General features: G+C 56.2%; 2 protein-coding genes and 2 non-coding genes across 5 annotated transcripts in view; all 4 read right to left on the minus strand.

The window, feature by feature from the left end:
- The window catches only part of PLXDC1 (plexin domain containing 1), a 55,173-nt gene extending 46,607 nt beyond the window's left edge, over positions 1-8,566 (minus strand). The window contains exons 1-2 of one of the 2 annotated variants that reach the window (XM_036111989.2): positions 8,416-8,566; positions 643-821 (exon numbers count right to left, since the gene is read on the minus strand). In XM_036111989.2, coding sequence (XP_035967882.1) covers positions 643-821; positions 8,416-8,491 — 255 coding nt within the window. In that variant the 5' untranslated portion in view covers positions 8,492-8,566. The remainder of the gene's footprint in view (positions 1-642; positions 822-8,415) is intronic. The other variant, XM_036111988.2, reaches the window with a different exon arrangement.
- A 1,925-nt stretch (positions 8,567-10,491) lies between these two features.
- Positions 10,492-10,563, minus strand: TRNAC-GCA (transfer RNA cysteine (anticodon GCA)). Its single transcript has one exon. It is a non-coding gene; the product is annotated as a tRNA-Cys (tRNA).
- Positions 10,564-11,308: 745 nt separating this feature from the next.
- On the minus strand, positions 11,309-11,380 carry TRNAC-GCA (transfer RNA cysteine (anticodon GCA)). The gene has a single exon. It is a non-coding gene; the product is annotated as a tRNA-Cys (tRNA).
- A 714-nt stretch (positions 11,381-12,094) lies between these two features.
- On the minus strand, positions 12,095-17,404 carry ARL5C (ARF like GTPase 5C). Its single transcript, XM_078065659.1, has 4 exons — positions 15,738-17,404; positions 14,954-15,037; positions 14,300-14,451; positions 12,095-13,099 (listed from the first exon to the last, which is right to left on the minus strand). The coding sequence occupies exons 1-4, from the start codon at positions 15,879-15,881 to the stop codon at positions 13,051-13,053; spliced, it is 429 nt and encodes a 142-aa protein (XP_077921785.1). The 5' UTR covers positions 15,882-17,404; the 3' UTR covers positions 12,095-13,050.
- Positions 17,405-21,179: the final 3,775 nt, after the last annotated feature.

The following is a 21,179-nucleotide window of genomic DNA, read 5'->3' on the forward strand; positions in this document are numbered from 1 at the left end:
GCCAGCCTCCTGGAAAGAAAGCCGGCTGGGGGGCAGGGCCAGACATTGCAAGGACAGCGCGTCCTCTGGGCCTCGACCCTCCAGGCCTCCCTTCACCACCACCACCAATCCCCCCTCCCGCAACTGCCCCCAGGCAGAGGAGATCTCACCCCTGAGCTTCACCCTAATTGCCTTCTCTGTGCCCTGCCCCCAGGCTAAGCAGCCTGAGCCTCTGCAGCCTTTAACCCTTTGGGGCTACGCCGGTCTGTAAATGGTGCGGAAATGGGAAGAGAGAGGGGCCTCGGCTGGCAGCTGGATGTGACTAATAATGCCACCTTCATTCACCTTTTAGTGGAGGCCTCAGGCAGTGGAAGAGTCCAGTGTCAAGAACCCTGTGCACATGCTGTGCATCCTTGGGCGAGTCACTTCACCTCTCTGGGTGCACAAGGAGGGGGGCAATCTATGAAGCTCTGAGATGTGAAGATTTCATGTCCCGGGCTGGGCCCTGCTTTCATCTCCTCCCCTGGGATCCCTCTCGCCATGCTGACATCCAAGGCCAATCCCAAAGGATATGTGATTTGTGCATCTGACAAGTACACATAGGGCACCTGGGGAGCCTCCCAGCACCACTTCCTTCCCCTTCCCCGTTCCTCCAGCACTCACCACCACCATGGTCCTGTTATCCGGCAGTCTGTCAATGGCCAGCATGCCCCCGCCCGGGTCTTGGCTCAGCTGGGTCTTGTCCGACTCCGACACCTGCCCAGGGCTCTCTCGGGCTCTCCGACTCCAGCCCTGTGAGGTGCCCTTGGCAGCCCATGCAGAGCCTCGGCCTGCATCCTGATCTGGGAGAAGGAGACAGAAAGCTGAGTCCCAGCAGTCAGAGTGAAGGTCCAAGGAGGGGACTAGCCCACGTACTGTGCAAAAGCCCCAACCCCACGCCATCCCTGACTGTGGGGACACCCCATGTGCATGAGAGCCCCGTGCCAGCCCCACACCACACACTCCGCACGCAGAACACCTTTAGTCCCTCACCCAGGCCCTCCACAGTAGATACGATGCTCTCCCTTTTGCAGACAGGAATCAGGGGCTCACAGTGGTTAAAGAATGTCACACCTTGGGTTAAGGATGGAGACAAGTTCCAAACCTCCAAAGGGGTAATTATTCTCAACCTCTGCTGCATGCTGGAATCATTGGCGGAGCTTTAAAAATTCCTCATGTCTGGGTCCCACCCCCGAGATTCTGATATAATTGTTCTGTGGTGTGGCTTGGGCATTAGGAGTCTTAAATGATCCCCAGGGGAGCTTTTGAGAAGCCCTGAAGGGAACTCTATAGACAAGAGTGAGAACCATTGCTCTGGAACACTCCAAACCCATTCCTTATTTCTCCGTCAGAAATGGCACAAAATCTCACCTTCCAGGTGACTCTGGGTTCTAGAAGCTAGAGTAGAGTTCTTGTAGTTCAGGGCTTCTTGACATTAGCACTATCAACATTCTGGACTGGAGAATTCTTTGCTATGGGGGCTGTCCTGAGCGTTGTAGCAAGTCCAGCAGCATCCCGGCCTCTGCCCACTAGATGCCAGTGGCATCTCCTCCCAGATGGTGACGATCGAAGATGTCTCCGTGATGGGGACCACTGTTTAGTCCTATGACTACTTGCAAACCCCTTGGGCAGGTCCCTTTCTCCCTAAAACATGGAGCTTCGCCACCATCAAGGATGGCAAATAGGTTTCATTTCAAAAGTCATCTCCAATCGATTAGTGACAGCCAGGAGCACTCTAACTGAGACAAACTCGGAAGCTCCATCTGTGTGCAGCAGGAAAGATTGTCATGATCAATTAACAATGTCTGCCGGGGACACAGGATTGGAAAGACGCCGCACACCGGCCATTTAGCAGCCATTCCTAGACTCGGTGTTCTCTTCTGTCTCCTCTAGGTCATTAAATGTATTCTACATGTCACAGAAACCATGCTTTTCCTTTTCGGAAAGATTTGTGCCCCCAAAGATGTGTCTTATATTGTTACTGCAATTATCACCCCTACTATGAACGTGTATATGGCACGCAGATCACCGGAGAGGTGGAGCTGGTATTTCCTGTGATATTCATCAATTCCAGGCCCACCCGGCGTCAGACGCCCTTCTCCACCTCTGCCTGCCCCACCCCTCCCCAGAGTTCCTGGATATAACCCTCTTTCCTAGAGCACCCGATGGTGTAACTACGTGCCTGTCTCCCTGGTAGACAAGTTCCCCCAGGACAATCTCCATCTTCTGCAAATGTGTATCCTCAGTGTCTAGCAAACAGTAGGTGCTCAATCACTGTTCAACTGAGGACACGATACTGGAGGTAACTCTTGGGAGCCAGCAAGGACAGAGGTTGAGACAAGGCTTGGCCAGCACCAGGCCTGAGGCTGGGGCCAGGACTCTGCTGTGGGGCCCTGGTTTGTCATTAGACATTTTATCCAATTAAGTCATTCTTGGCTGTTGGTGCTTGCTGGACCCTTGCCGGCCCCCCTCTCACTTCTCTGCCCCTAATCGCAACCAGATGCTCTGGAGAAGGTGGGGAGAGGGGCGGTCCCCAGGCCCCTTCCCCAAGTTGCCCAGTGGCTGTGATGGGCCTGCGCCCAGAACTGGGAAGGCAGTCTGCCCATGGCTCCGACCCCAAGCCAGGGCTGTCTTGCCCCTCTCGGGTGGGGCCCACAGCTGCCTCTGGAGATAGAACTGTTTGTGCTGGGCTGCTTTGCCCAGCTCCCCAGGTCATCCTGCAAGCAGCCCTCGGGCCTGGGCTAGAGCCAGAACAGGAAAGGAACGTGTGCGGAGCGAATGGAGGAGCTGAACCGGTCTGGAAGGGGACGCTGGAGATCTGCAGACATCACAATCCTGCAACTGAGACAGGAGGGTACTTGCAAAGTGGGGGTCCAAGGCCTGAGAAGAGGGCTGGAAAGGGGGGCCCAACCAGCTGTGAGGTCACGGAAGGGACACCTGTACCCACAGGCTGTGTGACCTTGGACCCATCCGTTGACCTCTCTGAGCCTCCATTTCCTCATCACTAACGCGGGGATGACAGTCATGCCTACAGCACAGGCTGCCGTGAGCATCAAGTGCAAAATTCAAATGAGAAGGCTTTATAATCAGAGAGCTCAGGGCCCAGGTCAGAGGCAAAGAGTCCATGGAGGCAGGCAGCGAAGGGGATGGAGAAGGAAGCGGCCCAGGAATCTGCCCTACCCTGACCTAGCCCCAGTCTGACCCTCTCAACCCCACCCCCACATCTGTCTCCCTGCCACCCCACCCCCTCCCAGTGGGCTAGGACAGGACATCACCCCCTCAGCCTGCGGAAGGAGCCAACACAGCTGGTGACTCGCATGTGTGTGTCGGGGCCCACGTGCCTGTGCACGCACACACTTGCGCCAAGGTCCCGGCCCTCCTCCCTGCATGCTCACACATTGCCGCCGGCCTGTCCAACCCTCGGCCACACTCCGCTCTACCTTCTGTCCTGCACCGGAGAGCTTCACCGGCTCAGCCCCCATCTCACGCCTCCGTATGTGAGTGTAGCTGCCTGTGAGCACCGGCCAGAAGCGCCCAGAGCACACCCGGGGCATGTATCCATCCGTTCACTCACCCACGGCCCCAAGTCGCCCACCGTCTAGTGGGCCGTCACAGCAGTAATAGGGAGAACAAGAAATGACGGCTAACTTTTCGAGTATGCTTAGGGCTAGCCCTCTTCCAAATGCTTGAAACCCATTAACTCATTTACTCCCCACAGTAACCCCATGGGATGGGTGCTAGGTTTGATCTGTTGTACAAATTAGGAAACTGAGGCATGAAGGTGTCAAGGAATCTCCCAAGGTCACGCAACTAGTCCGTGGCAGGATATGTGCACACGGGTGGGCTGAATTCCAGGCTCCCCAGACTTCAGGGTGTGCTCAGGCCACCGCAAGGGCAACAAGAGGGGATTTCCTAAGGTGCAGGGACAGCCCGGGGAAGGACCGGCATATGGGCTGGGCTCACTGGGGGCCACCCGGGAGTCCTGTCCTGGGAGCCCGTGTCCCCTGGCATGCAGGGGGACGGCCCAGCAGTACTGCCCCAGATCCCCTCCATGGGCCACTGCCCTGCTCTGGCGCAAGAAGCCCCGGGCTGACCGCAGGAGGCCGCGTCATGCCCAGCCCCAGGGCGCCCTCATCCCACCCGCCACCCAAGCTTGCCCTTCGGGCCCCACAGCCACCACACAGTCCTGGAGCTCCTGTAGCCTCCACCCTTAATGCCCTCGAGCTAGTCTCCCGCACACCCAGGAAAACTTGATTCCGTCCCTCCCAGGCTTCAAGCTCGCCACAGCCCTCCAGCCGAAGGCCCTTCATGACCGGTGACCGGATCCCTGCTCTCTCCTCCAGCTTCCTGTCTCCCCAAAGCCCTCTCCAGGACCCAGCCCGGCTCTCTCTGGCCACAGGGCCTCACACAAATGGCTTTCCCAGCCAGGACCACTCTGCTCCATAAATGAACCCCTCTGATGAGTTTTTGCTCATCCTTCAAGTCCCATGAGATGGCACCTCTTCCCAAAGCGTCCCCCGACATCTGTCCCCCATCACCCCAAATGCTACCTGCACCGTCCCAGCCCTGATCCCCACATGTAGTTGCTGCCTGGGCATCTGTAGGCTCCAGGCACCTGACTCCGAGCAAATGCTCAGTAAGCACAGATGGAGGAAGGAAGGAAGGAAGGAAGGAAGGAAGGAAGGAAGGGGGGAGGGAGGGAGGGAGGGGGAGGGAAGGGAGGAGGGAAGGGAAGGAGGAAAGGAAGGGGGGGTCTTCAGAAGCTCTTAGTACTTGAGATCCACAGGCAGAGAACACCCTTCCCCCGGGGCACAGCCTAGAAAGCTCACGGCCGTGCCACAGCAATAAAAGAGCGCAGGTTTGGAATCATACAGGCTCTCGAGGATGAACCCTGAATCTACTACTTACTGACTGTGACACTGGACAAATTACATAACCTCTCTAAGCCTCAGTTTCCTTATCTGTAAAATGGGGATAACACTTGGTAGGTTGTTTTGAGTCTTTAACAAAATAATATACGCAAAGCACCCAGCAAAGTCCCCCTGCCTTCCCCAGGTTTAACGGGAGGACCGACTTTCCTAGGGGCTTGAGAGAGTCTCCAGACCCTGAGCTGAAATCCTGCATCCTCGTTACAAAGCCCCCAGTTGCATCCTCTTGCTGGGAAACCCACTGAGGTTCCCACTGAGGACCCTCCCCTGGGGAGAGGGAGGGAGGCACAGGGAATTGGCAGGAAGGGACCACCAAGTAGTCAGAGGAGAAGAGGAGAGGAGAGAAGAGCTTGGCTCTCTGTGAGTTTCTCTTGAAGGGAGGGTCCGGGGTCCGTGACCACCTCCTGATTCACTCACTCATTCAATATACATTCATTGAGGCCCTACTGTGTGCCAGGCACTGCGCTGGGTGCTGGGGCGACAGTGAACAGGCGGACACAACCCCTGTGCCCAAGAAGATTCTAGTTGGAAAAGACACATGAATGAATGAATGAATGAATGAAGAATGTGGCAAATAAGAATGTGACATGGTGATGAGTGCTATCAGGCAGACGAAAGGGTTGGGTTTTATTGTTCACCTGGGCAGAGCCATCAGGGTGGGCCTCTCTGAGGAGGTGGCCCTTGAGCTGACTGAGACCTGGATGAAGAGATGCCAGGACTTGAAGACCAGTGTCCCACAGCCTGGATGTGTTGAGGGATGGGGCTGCGGAGAGTGAGAGCAGGTGCGGGGATGGCTGGAGGCTATCTGATGGCCCCTGGAAGAAGTTCGGATTTTAGTCTTGGTTTGTCTGGAAGTGTCTGGTGGGCAGAATCATGGCTATAGGAGCCCTAGATGCAATCTGGTCCAAACCCCATTTTATAGAAGAGGAAACCCAGGTGCAGAGAAAGGAGGAAGTTGCCAGGGTCGCCAGGGATAGGTGTTGGGCCTGATCTCCTGACTCCCAGACCAAAGACACGCCCTCCAGCTGCCTCTTCTTTCTCTGTTTTAGGCAGCTCCCATTCCCCTTGGGCCAGACCCTGCTGGCCCTGCCGCACCCCGTGCATCCTAAGGCCATCTTCCTGTCTGTCCATCCGTCTGTCTATCAGCCTCTCGTGGTCTTTCCTCACCACCCAACTATATCTTTGGGCCATTCATCTTTGTGCTGCTCCCGTTCTCATGACGGATGAAGTTTCAAGGCTCCACCAAACAAAACAACCCATCTAGAGGGAGGGGAGATCTCAGCTCCCTCCTGAGGGCCCCCCAGCCCAGAGAGCTTGGAGTCTTGGGGCTAGATGGCACCCCTTCAAGTCCAGCTCCCCACTGCCCTTTCATCAGGTCTGAGGGCTGCACCACTGATCCCAGCCAGGCTTAGCAGCACCCCCCAGAATGCCCTACCCCCCCCATCTCTTCTTCCCAAAAGACACCCCGGCCCCCACCTCCACACAGGCCCTTCCTCCAATCCAGCCGGGCCTGGTGAAAAGAACCGCTGGACTGAGAGTCAGCAGCTGTCCACCCTGGCTTCCTAGCGCTTCCTGAAGTCCGACCCATCTCTCCTGCCACAGAGAAAGTCCATTTTTCCAGGCCGAGTCTCTGGCAAAGCCGAGAAGACAAGGTGTCCTCTACTTAGAAATTTGATTCAAGTCTCTGCCTGTCCCTCTCTTTCTGGCCTCCCCAGGTGTCTAGTACCCCAACTGAACTCTGAAGAGGCAGCCCTCAGCCAGGCCCCAGGCTGGCCACCATCCCCCAGCACAGGCTCGTTATCTCCCAATTCCCCTTCCCCAACCCTTTCCACGGTTCTCCCAACTCAGTCAGGGGTCCAGAGCCCTTCCTCATCGCCCAATCGCATTCTGAGTTCAGAAGATCTCACCAAGTTTGGGACTGCAGAGGACCTCAAAATCTGACCTGCCCAACCTCTTCCTTTATATATATATATATTTTTTCAATTACCAGTTACCCACATATATCATAACAGATCTGAAAAGGAAAGACAATCCTAAAAAAGAAGAAAAAAATCTCTCATAATCCCACCACCAAGAGTCAAAGATTTTGCTCACAGCCTCACTTTAGAAGTGGAGAAATAGGCCCAGAGAAGGAAAGTAACTTGCTCAAGGTCACCCAGCAAGTGAGATGCTGGGACAAGAAGCCAAGTCTCCGGCCCTTCTCTGTGTGATCTCCCTGAAAACTGGTGCTTCTGTACCACCAGGCTCTTGCCACACCAACTTCCACCGCTCTCTGCCCGCATTTCCACCAGCAGCACCCTTCCCCACCCTCCTTCTCCGCAGGGACCCAGGCCTGCCTCATCTACACAGGAGGACTGAGGACCATTAGAGTCAAGAACTCTGTCGCGGATGCTGTGCCTGATGCTAGCACACTCCAGAGACATAGCAGCCTAACTACAGCATCTCCCTGGACAAGCCCGTGCCCCCGCTCCATCCCATTTAAGGGACACTGATGTCCCCGAGGCATAAAGTTCTATCTTCCCAATTCTCTCTGTCAAGAGGCTAGACTGAAAATTACCCACCTCCCCAACCCCAGAGAAGTTCTGGGTGCCTGAGGAGAAAGGAAGGGAATGTGAAATTGCATGCTGAACAATGGTTCTTTTATAATACAAGAGACTCAAGGTAGACCTCAGAAAGGACTTCCTGGGGGGAGAGATGATTGTGGAGAACTGGTGTAGGGGAGAGGAGTGTGCAAATAGGAGCCCCCCACCATCCAGAGCCAGAGCAGCTGATGGCCAAAGGCCACCAGGACAGCAAGGCGGGAGACCAGGAGCATCCTGGAGACTGGGGAATGGGGGGGCAGGGGGTGGCTTCTTCCTGAGCCCAGGACTGTTCTCCAGGCTCCAAATAGGGAGAGGAAGACAGTAGGACAGGCTGCTACAGAGCTTCCTCTGGGAGAGATGCTGGGTCTCCACCATCCCCCTGGCTGCTCCCACCCAGCCCCCAAATCTGAAATCCGACTCAGACCCAACCTGGGTCAGCTTGGGGCTGGGGTGGGGCGTGGGGGACGGGAACAGAAGGAGGTGGCAAAGCTGGGGCAGGAGGCACCCCAGACTCCCCATCTCATCAGAATTCAGCCTCCCTCGGTGTGACCAGGGGTCCCTATGACTCCCCCACTCTCCTCTTTGGGGCCAGAGGCCACCGCCTTATGCAGCCCCCTCTACTGGGGTCCCTGCAGTGTCCTTCCAGGAGGGAAGGAGAGGTGGGGGGCATCAGGGTCTGATGCCTCCACCCTCACTCACACACCCTACGTGTTTAAGAAAGTGGGTCCCTGTCCACCTGCCACAGCCCACAGAGCTCCTGGCCCTCCGCGGACGGTCCCCGCACCGGCCCGACATCGCCGGCCGGTGGGTACTTGCCCGCGCCCACGCCCGCCGGCCAGCCCCCTCCCGCCCCCCGGCCCACCCCGACCAACTCCGGCCGGTCCTACCTGCTCCGGGCGGGGGGCTCAGCGCCCGGGCAGCCTCCCTGAGCACCAGCACCAGGAGCCAGAGCTCTGCCCGCATGGTGGGTGCCAGGACCCGCCCCCGGCCCGCTGCGGGCCCCGGCGAGGGAGGGGCCGGGCCCGGGCGGCGCGGTGCCCGGGGCGGGCGCGCCGAGGGGAGGGCGGCGAGGAGGCGGCGGAGCGCGGGGCCCGGCGGGGCGGCGGGAGAGGCGCGGGCGCCGGCGCGGGCGGGCGGCGAGCGAGCCGAGCGGCGGCCTCCCGGAGCGCGGACGGGGAGGGGGCGGGGCGGGGGGGGCGCGGCGCCTCCCGAGCGCTCCCCGAATCTTCCCGGGTCCTCCCAGCCCTCCCCGAGCGCTCCCACGGCGGGGGGGTTGCGGGGGGGCGGGGGAGGGCGGGGGGCGGAGTAGGGGACAGGGCGGGGGACCCTGGGCTGGGAGAAGCGGCCCCCCACCCCTCACCTTAGCTCCTGCCTCCCTTCCCCTCCTCCACCCCCCTGGGAAAGCCGCGGAGACAAGACCGGGGGGTGTGGGGGGGGGGTGCACACCCCAGGAAGGGACAGGCGTCCCGTCCCTCGGGCGGTGGACTCCTGCCATACGCACCCCTTCCCCAGCTCTACCAGGCTGCCCGACTTTCTGGGCTGTTCCTCAGAGTTCTGTGGGTTTCTGATGCCCATCCCCACCCCAGGAATCTCCCCTTGCAGCACAGACCCCCCAGCTTCTCTCGCCAACAGAGGCCCGAATTCCACTCCCCTCCCCAAGGCTCCTCTCCGTTTTTCCCGTCACCCCCAGTTCCCAGCAACGTCTTGCCCACCAGCCTGGCGGACACGGGGGTGGAGGGGCCCGGCTTACCCATACTTTAACCCGGACTTCCCCTCACCCCCAGAAGGTAACCGAGGCTACCCTTCTCTCTGGGGACCCCGGGCCTGTTCAGGGTCCCAATCAATCCTCAAGCCAGCCCCCAGAGCAAGAAGACGTCTCACCCCACCTGCCACCACCTTATGACAGACTCTGGGGATAGATCACCTTTTTTTTTCCTTTTCTTTTCTTTCAGGACAGAACAAAAATACCCGCAATTTAGGAGATTTAATAGACGGCGGGGAATCAGGTCAGGACACGAAGGTGCCTGTTCCCTCCCCTGACCTACTTCGTGCGTTGGCAAGGAGCTGGAGCATTCGAGGGTGGGAGAATGAGGGGTGAGGGGCACCTGGTTTCTCACGGGGCTGGGGCCTAGGGAATGGACAGTCACGGACAGGTAGGGGATGGACGCGGAGAGCCCTTCAGGGAATTCCCCAGGAAGAGGGATACGCGCGGGGACAGGAGTGTGGGCTGGAAGAGGGGGATTCCCTGACACTGAGGCCAAAGACAGGAACTGAGAAGGGAAACAAAAACTAAAGACTCCCTAATCTCTCAGAATCCCAGTTCCTCCTTCCTCTGGATCCAGGGTCCCAGAAACGACCTCCTCCAGCCCTAAACCCTAAGCCTTTACAATGGGACAAGGCAAGGCCTGTCTGTAAGTTCTTCTCGTTGTCTAATTCAAATCCCGAGTTTGCCGACTCTCAAATAGGAAGAGGCCGCCGCCTCCAGCTGCGGCTTCTTGCTGCCCTCTAGCGGCCAAGTGGCGAGCCGCGGTCTGTCTTACAAGGTCTCTTTAAGGGCTCGGACTGAAAACAGCAGCTTGGAAATAATTCGAAGCAAGTGACATGTAAATTTTTTAAAATGTAAGCCTCTAGAACTTGCGCGTACATCAGAATCACCTGGAGGGCTTATTAAAAATACAGATTTCTGGGCGCCACCCTCAGGTTCCTAATTCAATAGTTCTGGGAAGAAGCCGAGAATCTGCATTTCTAACACGTTCCCAGGTGGTGGTGCTAGTCCGGGGACCACATTTTAAGAGCCATTGCTTGAGATTTCCCGCTTCTTGCACCCTCTCGCGTCTTTCTTGCACCAATTGTCGTCCGCCCCGAAGGGAGCTGGCGAAGGCGATGTCAACGTAAAATGGGGAAGGGGGAAAAAATGACATAGGGAGACCAGGACCTTTGCGGCCAAGTGAAAATGAGTAGCAAGGGGGCACCCGGATTTGAACCGGGGACCTCTTGATCTGCAGTCAAATGCTCTACCACTGAGCTATACCCCCTCTGCTGACGTTTGGGCGCAGTAACCTCTTAGTGCTATGAGTGCGCAGGCGCTGTGACGAGGTTGTGAAAAGAAGTGGGGTCCAATGTTCACAAAAGTTGAAAATAATATAATCTCAAAAGATTACTCGCCTGGACGCGGAACTTGTTTCCCGAAGCTCTGAGCTAAAGATTTCTACTGAATGGTGTAAGCAAAATGGAGTTTGGAAAAATCCCTCGAGATCCTTCGAGATCCCTGGTTTCGGGGACATTCCCTGCGCCGAGGTCCCCCTCTCCTGCCCTGTCGGAGCCCCTTTATTGCCTCTTGGCGCCCCTCTCTCCGTCCTGCACGCCCAGGCAGGCTTCTCTGGGCCTTCCTTCCCCAGCCCAAGCCCGGCCCTTGATAGTCGGCCTCCCTCCCCGGGAAGAGCCGTCGGGTCGCTGGCCAGGCCCACCTGGGGGTGCGCCCGCCTCCGCCCTCGCGCTTCGGGAGTGCGCAGTCTGCGCTGTCCCCCCAGGGTTAACCAGCAGCTTCTCGCCCTCGCACTGCATCCCACCCGTAAACGCCCGCGCGGGCTGAGCGCGTGGATCTGCGGGGCCAAGACTCCAACGTCGCCTGCCTGCAAAAGGGGGTGGCAGCCCCCGAGACTGCAACCCCTCTCCCCTGCCTGGGCACTCTGAGAGGTGGACCGCAACCCCTCTCCACTGCTAGGGCACTCTGAGAGGTGGACCTCAGGACAAAGAAAACACGAAAAGTCTTGTTTGGAGAGGGGGCACCCGGATTTGAACCGGGGACCTCTTGATCTGCAGTCAAATGCTCTACCACTGAGCTATACCCCCGTCACGTCGCTTATTCCTTTATTAGAATGGATTTCTGTAGTGTAAGGGGAATATTAAATTATGTTTTTATCCGAGGGCTGTGTCGAAATGACCTCCTGAAAAGAACAGGTTGTGGGCTGGGTGGGGATAGCTAGAATCCTGAGTTCTTTTCCCATCATCACACCTCAGGAAAACCACAGGATTAAGGAATCCTACGCCTTCTATAACTGTGTCCAGGCGTCCCCAAGATGTCCACGGCCTGACTCGGGAAGGAGAGAAACCCATGTGGACTCCAGGACCATCTCAGGTCTTATGGGGTAACAGCAGGTCTCCGCATACAGGTGGACAGCCTGGGTTTCCATCCTTGTCTTCCGCTCTGCGTCCATAGAAATCCCCAAAGGCCCCTCCCCCCTCCTCCATGAGTCAGCATCAAACCACTCCCACCCCTAGACCCAGGTAGAGCCAAAAGCTCCCAGTCCTGGCAAGTCAGGAGTCAGTTATCTGGCAGAGGATGGTAGAGCCCAGGACCAAAGAACCAGCCAGTCCCCTAGCCAGATGGACTCTTGAGGCAGTACCCCCTTCATTTCCAAGGAGGATTTCCCCGGACCTGATAACCCTGTACAAAAACCAAAAGCCAGTTGGAAACACAGGTAGCAGGAGCAGGCAGAAATAAGAGGTGAGCAGTTTTCAATGGCATTTATTATACTTTTATAAAAATTCTAAAACAATGACAAAATCATGACAAAAGACAGTCGAGATAGGCACGCTGTAGGAACTGGAGACATGTGGGAGGAGTGGGATTCACACTGGAAGGACTGGAGGGCATAGGATGGGATGGCTTAACGCTCAGAAGCTGTGGTCAGAGCCAGCATCCCAGAGGGAAATGAGAGGCATGGGAGGAGTGGAACTCCCCAAAGTGCAAGGCATGTCCCCCTCCGGGATGTCCCGTCCTTCTTCCTCTCCCTTCCCACCAGTTTTTTTTTTTTTTTTAAGATTTTATTTATTTATTTATTTATTTGAGAGAGAGAGAGAGAGAGAGAGAGCACATGAGGGGGGAGGGTCAGAGGGAGTAGCAGACTCCCCACTGAGCAGGGAGCCCGATGCGGGACTCGATCCTGGGACTCCAGGATCATGACCTGAGCCGAAGGCAGTCGCCCAACCAACTGAGCCACCCAGGCGCCTTTCCCACCAGTTTTTGGCTCTGTCCTCCTTCCCCTGAGCCTGCCCCTTCACCTTTCTGGAATCTCCTTTGCTCAAAGATAGCTAAGGGGCCAGAAAGCTGGGGCGGGAATCGATGGATAGGGGGTAGGGTTCTAGGAAATAAAGAGCAATTCCAGGGGGTCTCTTACTCCGTCCCCCATTTTTTTTCCTCAAAGAGGTTGCGGGCTGAGGGGACGGGGCTCCACTTCCCAATCCCTCGACATGTCCAACAGCTCGCCTGTGCCTCCAAGGACACCTGCTTCCCTGGAGTGAAGGGCAGCTCTTCTGCTCTCCTGTCTGCAGCAGGTCAGGGCGGGCAGTCTAGCCCCTTGGTGGCGGGGTTGGGTTGGGTGGACTGTGGCGATCTCACTGTCCAGAGCTGACCCAGCTCCCATCAGAGAATCGTAGAAAAGTAATCGTCACTTGGGCTTTCCACCCATGTAGTCCAAGCAAAACCCCCCAGAGTCCTTGGTTGGCCTCAGGTCGGGGCATCAGTTGGCAGTGGCCTGAGATTGCATCCACTGGAGCCCCGTGGGCAGCCTGCGGGGAGGATGGAAGAGGGCAAAGATCATTATATCCCATGAGGACGATGGCCTCCAAGCCCCCAGCCCCTACCCAGAGCTGATGGATTGGATGTAACAACCAAAGTTACATCCCATCTCTCAGTCGACAAATATAACACGTACTGGGCTAGGGGCTGGGGTGACTGGTGAAAACACAGACATGCCCTCTGGGGCTTACAGTCTAGCAGAGGAGATGGATGTGGGTTGGGGGAGGGAATGGCAGGAACACTACCAGAACTGTGTGGTTCCTTGGGCTGACCTGCCTGCAGTCTCCAGGCACCCGGGTCCCCAGCCTGCTGCGATCCCACTCGAGAGAGAGAAGAGGAAAGAGAATTTTCCAAGCCTGATGCGTGCGAGGCCCTTTCTATGTGACCATGACTTAGCTACTTTCTCAGCCGTACCTCAGCAAAAATTGCAACATTTGCCCACATACTTTCAATCTCCCTTTCCTACTTGATCTTTTTCGAGCACTTGCCACTTTTTAACTTACTATAGATTTTTCTTAATTTTATTGTTTATTGTCGGCTCCCTCCCACCGGAAAGTAAGCCCCATGAGGGCAGAGGTTTTTGTGTTTTGTTCACTGCTGTTTCTCTGGCACCTGGAAAAATGCCTGGCACAGAGTTGGTGCTCGATAAATGTTGAATGAATGATACCGTTTACTCTCTACAGAAACTCTAAGAGAGGGTCAGTATAATCGCCCTCCTCTTTACAGATGAGAAAACTCGAGGTCAGAAAGCCTCAGTGACTTCTGCCTGGAAGGCTTGGCCCCCAGGTCTTCCCATGGCTGTCTCCTCCCCCTTCAGGTCTCAGCCCAAAGGTCACCTCCTAGTAGAGGTTGTCCCTGACCACCAGAGCTGAATCAGACCCAACCCTGCCCCATCTATCACTGTTAATTCAATTTCACTCTCTTCATGGCACTTCTCAGTACCTGAAAGGTTTGTGCTTAGATGGAGGGTCACCTCTCTCCCCACTAGAATACACCTCCTGAGAGCAGGCACTCTATCTCGCTCACCGCTTACCCACAACATCTCAACTGTGGGTGGGTGCTCGACTGACTGGGCCCAGGAGCTAAGTGTGAGCCAGATTCTGACAGCAGAGAAACAGGAGAAGGTTCTGATGGTCAGCTGTTCGTTGGTTGGGCCAGACCCTGGAGGTCCAGGTGGGGCAGCCACTAACCCTCCCCCGGTGAGGGCACAGCAGCCCTGGATGTGCCACGGGTGGTCTTTGATGGCGCTCAGAGTGACGAACTGAGAGATCTCCACAGTGGTCATGGAGTTCTTCATATCCTGCTTGTTGGCAAAGATCAGGACATAAGCATCTCGAAGAGCCTGTGCACAGAGGAGCCCAGCCCCATTCAGCCAGCCAGGGCCTAGCCTCCCTTCCCCCTTCCCCCACCCCCGAGTCCTCCCTAGCTCCCCTGCTGTCCCAGGTGGGACCGGCGTAGGGCCACCATATCCGCGGACACCCACAGCTCGGGGAATGCCTGCCCACCAGCTCATATGCTCCTTACGACAGTGCCATGAGGCAGGAATTTGGTGATCCTCCCCCATTTTGTACTTGGGGAAACAGAGAAGTGAAGTGACTTGTCTGGAGGTCCCATGGTGAGTGAGAAGTGGGGTCACGACCTGGACCAGCAGCTCTGGCTTCTGCGATCAGCTGTGCGGAGGGCATTCTGGCCCTTCATCTGGGATAAACTAGCCCCGTCCAAACTGCTAGGGTAGCGGCTCTTAGACACTGGGGACTCAGGAACGAAGCTCAGAGAGGCTGAGTGAGTAGGCTGAGGTCCCACAGCTAGTACACCGGGCCCTCTCCCAACCTCAGGGGCCTTACCTCATGGGCCAGCATCTTATACAGCTCTTCCCGAGTGGTCGGCAGCCGGTCCCGGTCGGTGCTGTCAATCACAAGGATGATGAGCTGGCCAGCAGAGAGCAGCTGTGAGTAGCGGGCTTTCTCCCGCCCACTGTGCTCCCCGACCCGGCCTCGGCACCGCCCCGTGTAAGCCCCACAGAGCACGGGTCTGGTCTCAAGCTCTCACCGTCCTAGTCCCATTTTCATTCCCTTTTCCATCCAGACGGTGGGGGAACACAGCACGACTCTGATTGTGTGCCAGAGGCGACGCCCTGGTCGTTCGGGACGGTGTTCAGGTCCCACCACAGCCCTGGGCGACTGGACTAGGCTTAGCGCCATTTACAAACGAGATGGGTTCAGCGAGGCGACAGATCTTGCCCCAGGACACACGGCTGGTGGGTAGCAGTGCTGGAATTCGCCTTCGGTCTCACTCTGGGAAGCAAACCACCAAATCTTGCAAGAGTGAGAAAGGCCCCCGGAGACCGAGGGCCTGCCCCATGCAGTGCATCACACAGAAAGCTGCCAGCCAACAGACAAAGCTACCAAGAGGTATTCAAACATTTTTTAAAAACACTGTGCTGCATTAAGGATTTGAAATGTATGCGTTAGCTGTTGTTTGTTATGTGATTTTCACAACAATTCAGGGCAGTCGTTATTACAGTCTCCACCTCACAAAGTGGGGGAACGAAGGCTCAGAGAGGTTAAGTGACTGGCTCATGTCACACAGCAGCCTTCAAGGCCCCTCCAGCCCCAACACTCTGCTCACCTCGGGGTTGGAGTAATATGCATTCCAGGTAGAGCGCAGAGCCTCCAGCCCCCCTATGTCCCACACGAGGAAGTGTGTCTTTCGCAGAACGATCTCCTCCACGTTGCTACCGATGGTGGGAGATGTGCGGACCACCTCATTCATCAGGCTGGGGAGGGAGGAGAGGGCACCAAGAGCTCAGCCCATTCTGCTCCCAGCTCTGGGCCCCCCACCCCTCGGCTCCCGAGTCAGACTGAATCTAACTCAGAAAAACTCGACCCAGGTTGGCCAAGCCTCTGGGCACAGGGGAATGCAGGCAGGAGTGGGACCAAGTCCTGCCCTGGCGGGGACCCCAGAGACAGGAGTCATATTAGAGTCGTGTCCCCAGACTTTAATATGCAATTGAATCACCTGGGAGTCTTGTTAAAATGCAGATTCTAGTCCAGTGAGTCTAGGCTGGGGCCCAGTGTTCTGCATTTCCAACAAGCTTCCAGATGATGGCAATGCTGCTGATGTGTAGACCACACTTTGAGCAGCAAGGGATTGGGAAAACGAGACAGATACAAGTGAAGACCATCAGAGAGGTGCTTTGTTTAACAGAGAGAACACACATTTTTTATACGTAGGGGGTGCCTCTGGAAGATCTGGGCATCAGGGGTGATTGGGAAACTTACTTTTCACTGTATGTGCTTGTAACGTTCGATGTACTCTTTTCTTCTGGTTTAAAATAAACATTTAGGGCGCCTGGGTGGCTCAGTTGTTAAGCGTCTGCCTTCGGCTCGGGTCGTGATCCCAGGGTCCTGGGATCGAGTCCCACATCGGGCTCCCTGCTCTGCGGGAAGCCTGCTTCTCCCCATCCCACTCCCCCTGTTTGTGTTCCTGCTCTCACTATGTCGCTCTCTGTCAAATAAATAAATAAAATCTTTTAAAAAATAAATAAAAAATAAATAAAATAAACATTTACATATATTTCTTTTTCAGGGGAAAATTTTCCTACGTAAATACTCTGCAGGTTCCAAAGGGGGAGAGATGCCATCCAGAGAGTGGACATCGGGAGCTACAGAGCTCAGCCAGACTCAAAACTAGCCCTCCCCTTTGGGTGTGAAGAGGGGGAGAAAGTTAAGAGGCAAAGTTCGGGCGCAGGAGTTAGAAATGTGGAACCCGCCACTAGGGGGAGAGAAGAGCAGGGAGGCAGGAAGTCCGTTTCTGACAGCCTCAGGCCTGCAACAGGGTCTGGTAGGGGCGGGGGTGGGAGGGGGATGGCGGGGACCGTTGGGGTCGCCCATATCGGGCAGGATTCGAATGCCAGGCGAGGGGCCACAGAACTGAAGGGTCACTATGCCAGGAAGATCACAGAGCTTCCCCCCACCATCACTCCTCCTGGCTACTGGAAAACCCGGGAACCCAGGGAAGGGCTCCGGCGATTGGTCCAAAGGTCAGTCAGTCTGATGGGAAGACCCAACCCCCACCTCTTTCCATCAGAGAGTCACTTACAACTGGTAGAGAATGGTGGTCTTTCCGGCATTGTCCAGTCCCACGATGATAACCTTGTGCTCTGGAGGCATCCAGGGGTGAAGGCAGGGTCAGGGCCAAACTCAATAACCAAGGGACTGAATGCCCCATCGGGCTTCCCAGGAAGGAGACGAGTGTTTCCAGTGAGCTGGGAGACCTCTGCCCACTGTACCACTTCTGCTCCCCTGCACCCCTCCCCGACAAAAACCCAACAGGGTAGGGTTCCTCCCCCCACCCCCAGACCCCGGACAGCCGCACCACTCCCGGAAAGTGGAAATGATTGCTGAGCCCCGCCTCCCTCGCTCCACATTTCCAGAAAAGCGGTTGCCGGAAAGGTCCGGGTCTCCCTGGGCTTGCCAAGAGAAGGGGTCTGGAGAAGGGGCCACGATCGCAGGAAACCCGCGGCCGCTTTTAGCCAGGAGGACGGAGGCTTGCCGAGCCCTGCGCCCCGGGGTGCACCGAAAGCGCGCCACCCGCGAGGAGCGGGCGGGGAGGGGCTGTGGGAGGGGGCAGGGGAGGCCGCGGAGCCTGCAAGGAGTGCCCACGCAGGGCCTTCGGAGCCCGAGGTCCCCCAGCGCATCCGCTCCGACCCCAGATCCGGGAGCCCCAGGTGGGACCGGATCAAAGCGGTCGCTTGAATGCGCTGTGCGCCCTTTACCCTGGTTCCCGAAGATGCCCATCAACTTGGCGATCAGTTGTCCCATGGCGCGTCCCAGGCCGGAGAGGGGCAAGACTCAGCGACCTTCGGGGGCCCGGGTCGAGCCAGGGTGCTTAGAACCCCGCCCCCCGGGGAGGGCCGAGCGAGTTTTGCCTATGAGGTCACGGAAGCCCGAGGAGTCACCTGCGGGACCTGGGAATCCCCTGGGATGGGGGGCCCCTTGCAGGTGCTATGAATGTCACGACGACAACGAACAGGCTACTTGTCTAGAGCCCTGGAGGTGCAAGGAAAGTGGGGTCCAGACTCCACATCCTCCCCTTTGCCTTTGCCCTGAGAAAACCCCAGAGGTTCTCTGGGTGAACTGCTCCCCCGCTGCATCAGAGAGGCCCAGCACAGTGACCCACTACCAGGTCCCCGCTCTCCCTTCTCCAAGTGGCATGTCTGGGACACTAGACTGAAGCAAAACCCTACCTTCTGCACCGGCCAGCTGTGTGGAGCAGGCGGCTCACTGATCCTCTCTGAGCTGGGAGAGTATTCCAACCCTCAGCAGATCCCTACTGTTTTCACTAGTGTGGCTCTTGCAGGCCCACTCAAAGTGAGTTTCCTTAGGGAAGGGCAGGGTCTCCCTTCCTTTTGGAGGTCCCTTGGTGATAGGTAACTTCTAGGAATAAATCCGTACTGCTTCTATGATTCATTGGCAAACTGACTGCTCAGGCACAGCTCCCAGATCTGGGGGGATGGGCATCTGAAGATAAGGACGGAGCAAAAAGAGAGATCTCGCAGCCAGAGACCCTACAGAGGGGTACCAGATGCCAAGAGCCAGCAGAAGAGAACCTGGGCCAAGAGAGAGCCAGGCTGGAGGAGGGAGAGGGAGGAGGGGACTCTTTGTTGTGAATTTCCTTCTTTGCTTAAACTGGGAAAACCCAGAAAACAAAAAGAGAAGTGGGAAGGCAAACCAACCTCAGGCTGAGGGGGCGGTTAGGAGAAGCCAGTTATCACACAGGAGAATCAACTCCTTCTGCCCCCGACTGCCACGGCCCTCCTATAGCCCATTAGTGCTCCCCTCCACTAAGGGAACAAACTTTACTCGTCTCCCTGCCTCTGCCTCCCCCCTATTCAGCACAGCCCTATTGACCTTCGTAAAGCACAGCTCAGAGTCCGTCACTCCACAGCTCATAAACCTTCAATGATTCCCTATCGCCCACTGGTTCAGATCAGCTACCTCACCTGACATTCAAGAGCCTCCGTGAACAGCCCCCACCTGCCTGTGCAGGTGATCTCCTACCTTCTGCATCCACTGGTGCTTGCCCACACATGCCCAGCTCCTTCCAACCATGCTTTTGCTTCTGTGTTTCCTCCACCTGAATGTCTTTCACCTTCTCAGAAAGGTGGATTCCTGAAAGCCTTTAGCTGCCTGCCATAAAAGCCACCTACTTCTCAAGCCCTGGCCTGGTTCTCCAGACAAATGGGGCTTCTCTCTACTCTGAGATTGGACACTGGCCTGTTTCCACCAATCAGCTGTGAGGCCTGGAGTGTGGGGTTTGGGTCTTGTTCACTTGTGTTCTCCCCGCACTCCCAGCCTGGTCCAGTGCCTGGCACACAATAGGACCATGTTGCTATTGGAGTGAAGTACAATGAGTTATGCTAGAGCCTGGTGTTTCGAGCATTAAAAAAGTGTGAGCACAAGTTGAAGAGGAATGAAGAAGGCTGGGAAGTGTATGGAGAGCAGAGGGAAAACAGTTGGCTAAATAAGGAATTATCCCACCCGCCTTGGTGCCTGGAGTTAGAGCGAAGGAGAATTGACTACCAGAGCCCATTTCAGCCCCAGGAAAGAAGGAGAGCTGGGTGCGATAGGGTGGGGGTGCAGAGGGGGCTGGGGGAAGCAGTAATATTTTAAGCACTTTTACCATGTCTTTCGGGGGGGGAAGGAACCCCTTAGTGCATCCTGCCCCCTTCCCCAACTACCACCACCAGTTGCAGAATTGACAGTGATATTCTGCTAGCTGGAGCACAGTCAGTAAACAGACGAGAGCTGCCTTGGCTGCCAGGCCTAGAGCCTGGGTCTTAGGGGGCATTCATTCCTTTATTTGACAAATATGAGTCAGGAGTTAGGAAACAGGCCAAGTAGACAAAACAGACCCGGTCTGGGTCTTTTGGAGCCTTTACCGTCTAGTGGGAGAGAGAAATATACACATCAAAAAATAAAACCAAAACAAAGCCCTGAGAGACAGTAGGTAAGAAGGCACACTTTTCTGAGGATGTGATTATTGGCGCTAAGACAAGATTTTTCTTTAGGGTACCAGCTGGAACACCCATTGCTCCCGGGCCATGGAGGGAGCTCAGCTTCCTTGATTTTTTGGAAGGTGGAAACCTTCAGCCACACCCAGGACTGAGGCCTCTCTGACCTCAGCTCAGAAGCTGAACAGAAGCTACTGGTCAGGGAAGGAGACGAGGGGTCCCCGATAGGAGGGGTCCCCAGCGCCTCAGTTCTCAACTCCTTGAGGTGGTGGTAGCACCAGCCTCTGGAGACCTAATCCCAGCTGACTTTACGGTTGTTGAAATCCGCACATGCTGACAACCACCAACGTGCTGAATGTACATCAGTTGAGGGCTTGTGCTTACCAAAAGATAAGAATCTCTCTTTCTTCATCTCTTAACACCTCTAAACCACCTAGAAATGCCCCCACCTGCAAGTTCCGGGCAAATGCATTTTCAGGCAGAAGGCACATGAAGAGGAGACAAACGTATTCAGACACCTGCTTCTTCCTCCCCAGCCCTCCTCCCCTTGCAGAACCCGGAGCAGGGGAATTGGCACGAGACTTGGAGTTCACAGGCACCACACAGAACTTGAACTCCAAAGATCTGAGTTCAAGTCCTTGCTCCGTAGCTGTGTGACTATGGACGTTGCTTAGCCTCACGGAGCTTTATCTGTAAACTGAAGTTAGTAATCCCTGCCCTTGATTCAAAAGATGGGGGTCCACCCCCAGATGGAGCTCTTTGCAGTTCCCCGATTCTCCAGACTAAGCACCCAGCTGTCTTCTGTTCTTCTCCTCCTGGGTGTCCTTCCACAGGCACCATAAACCCACGTTGTCCAAAGCTAGACATTGTTTCTGATCCTGACCTGGTTTTTCCACCTGCTTCCTCTATGTCTGGGAAGACCATCACCCATAGTCGTCCCCAGATGCCTCCCTGTCTCTCACTGGCCACCTCCAATTGCTCTCCACGAGCTCTGGATCCTAACTGCTAGATGTTTCTGGCAGCCATTGCCTCCTTTCCCATCCCCCTGCTATGGC

The sequence above is a fragment of the Halichoerus grypus genome, chromosome 2 (assembly GCF_964656455.1).
Source record: "Halichoerus grypus chromosome 2, mHalGry1.hap1.1, whole genome shotgun sequence".
NCBI classification, from domain to species: Eukaryota; Metazoa; Chordata; class Mammalia; order Carnivora; family Phocidae; genus Halichoerus; species Halichoerus grypus.

Coding starts and splice junctions, on each gene's coding strand:
- ARL5C (XM_078065659.1), bottom strand. CDS start 15,881: ATGAATGAGGTGGTCCGCACATCTCCCACCATCGGTAGCAACGTGGAG. Junction 14,452..14,953: donor ATAAGATGCTGGCCCATGAG/GTAAGGCCCCTG, acceptor CTCTGTGCACAG/GCTCTTCGAGATGCTTATGT. Junction 13,100..14,299: donor TGTGCCCTCACCGGGGGAGG/GTTAGTGGCTGC, acceptor TCCTCCCCGCAG/GCTGCCCACGGGGCTCCAGT.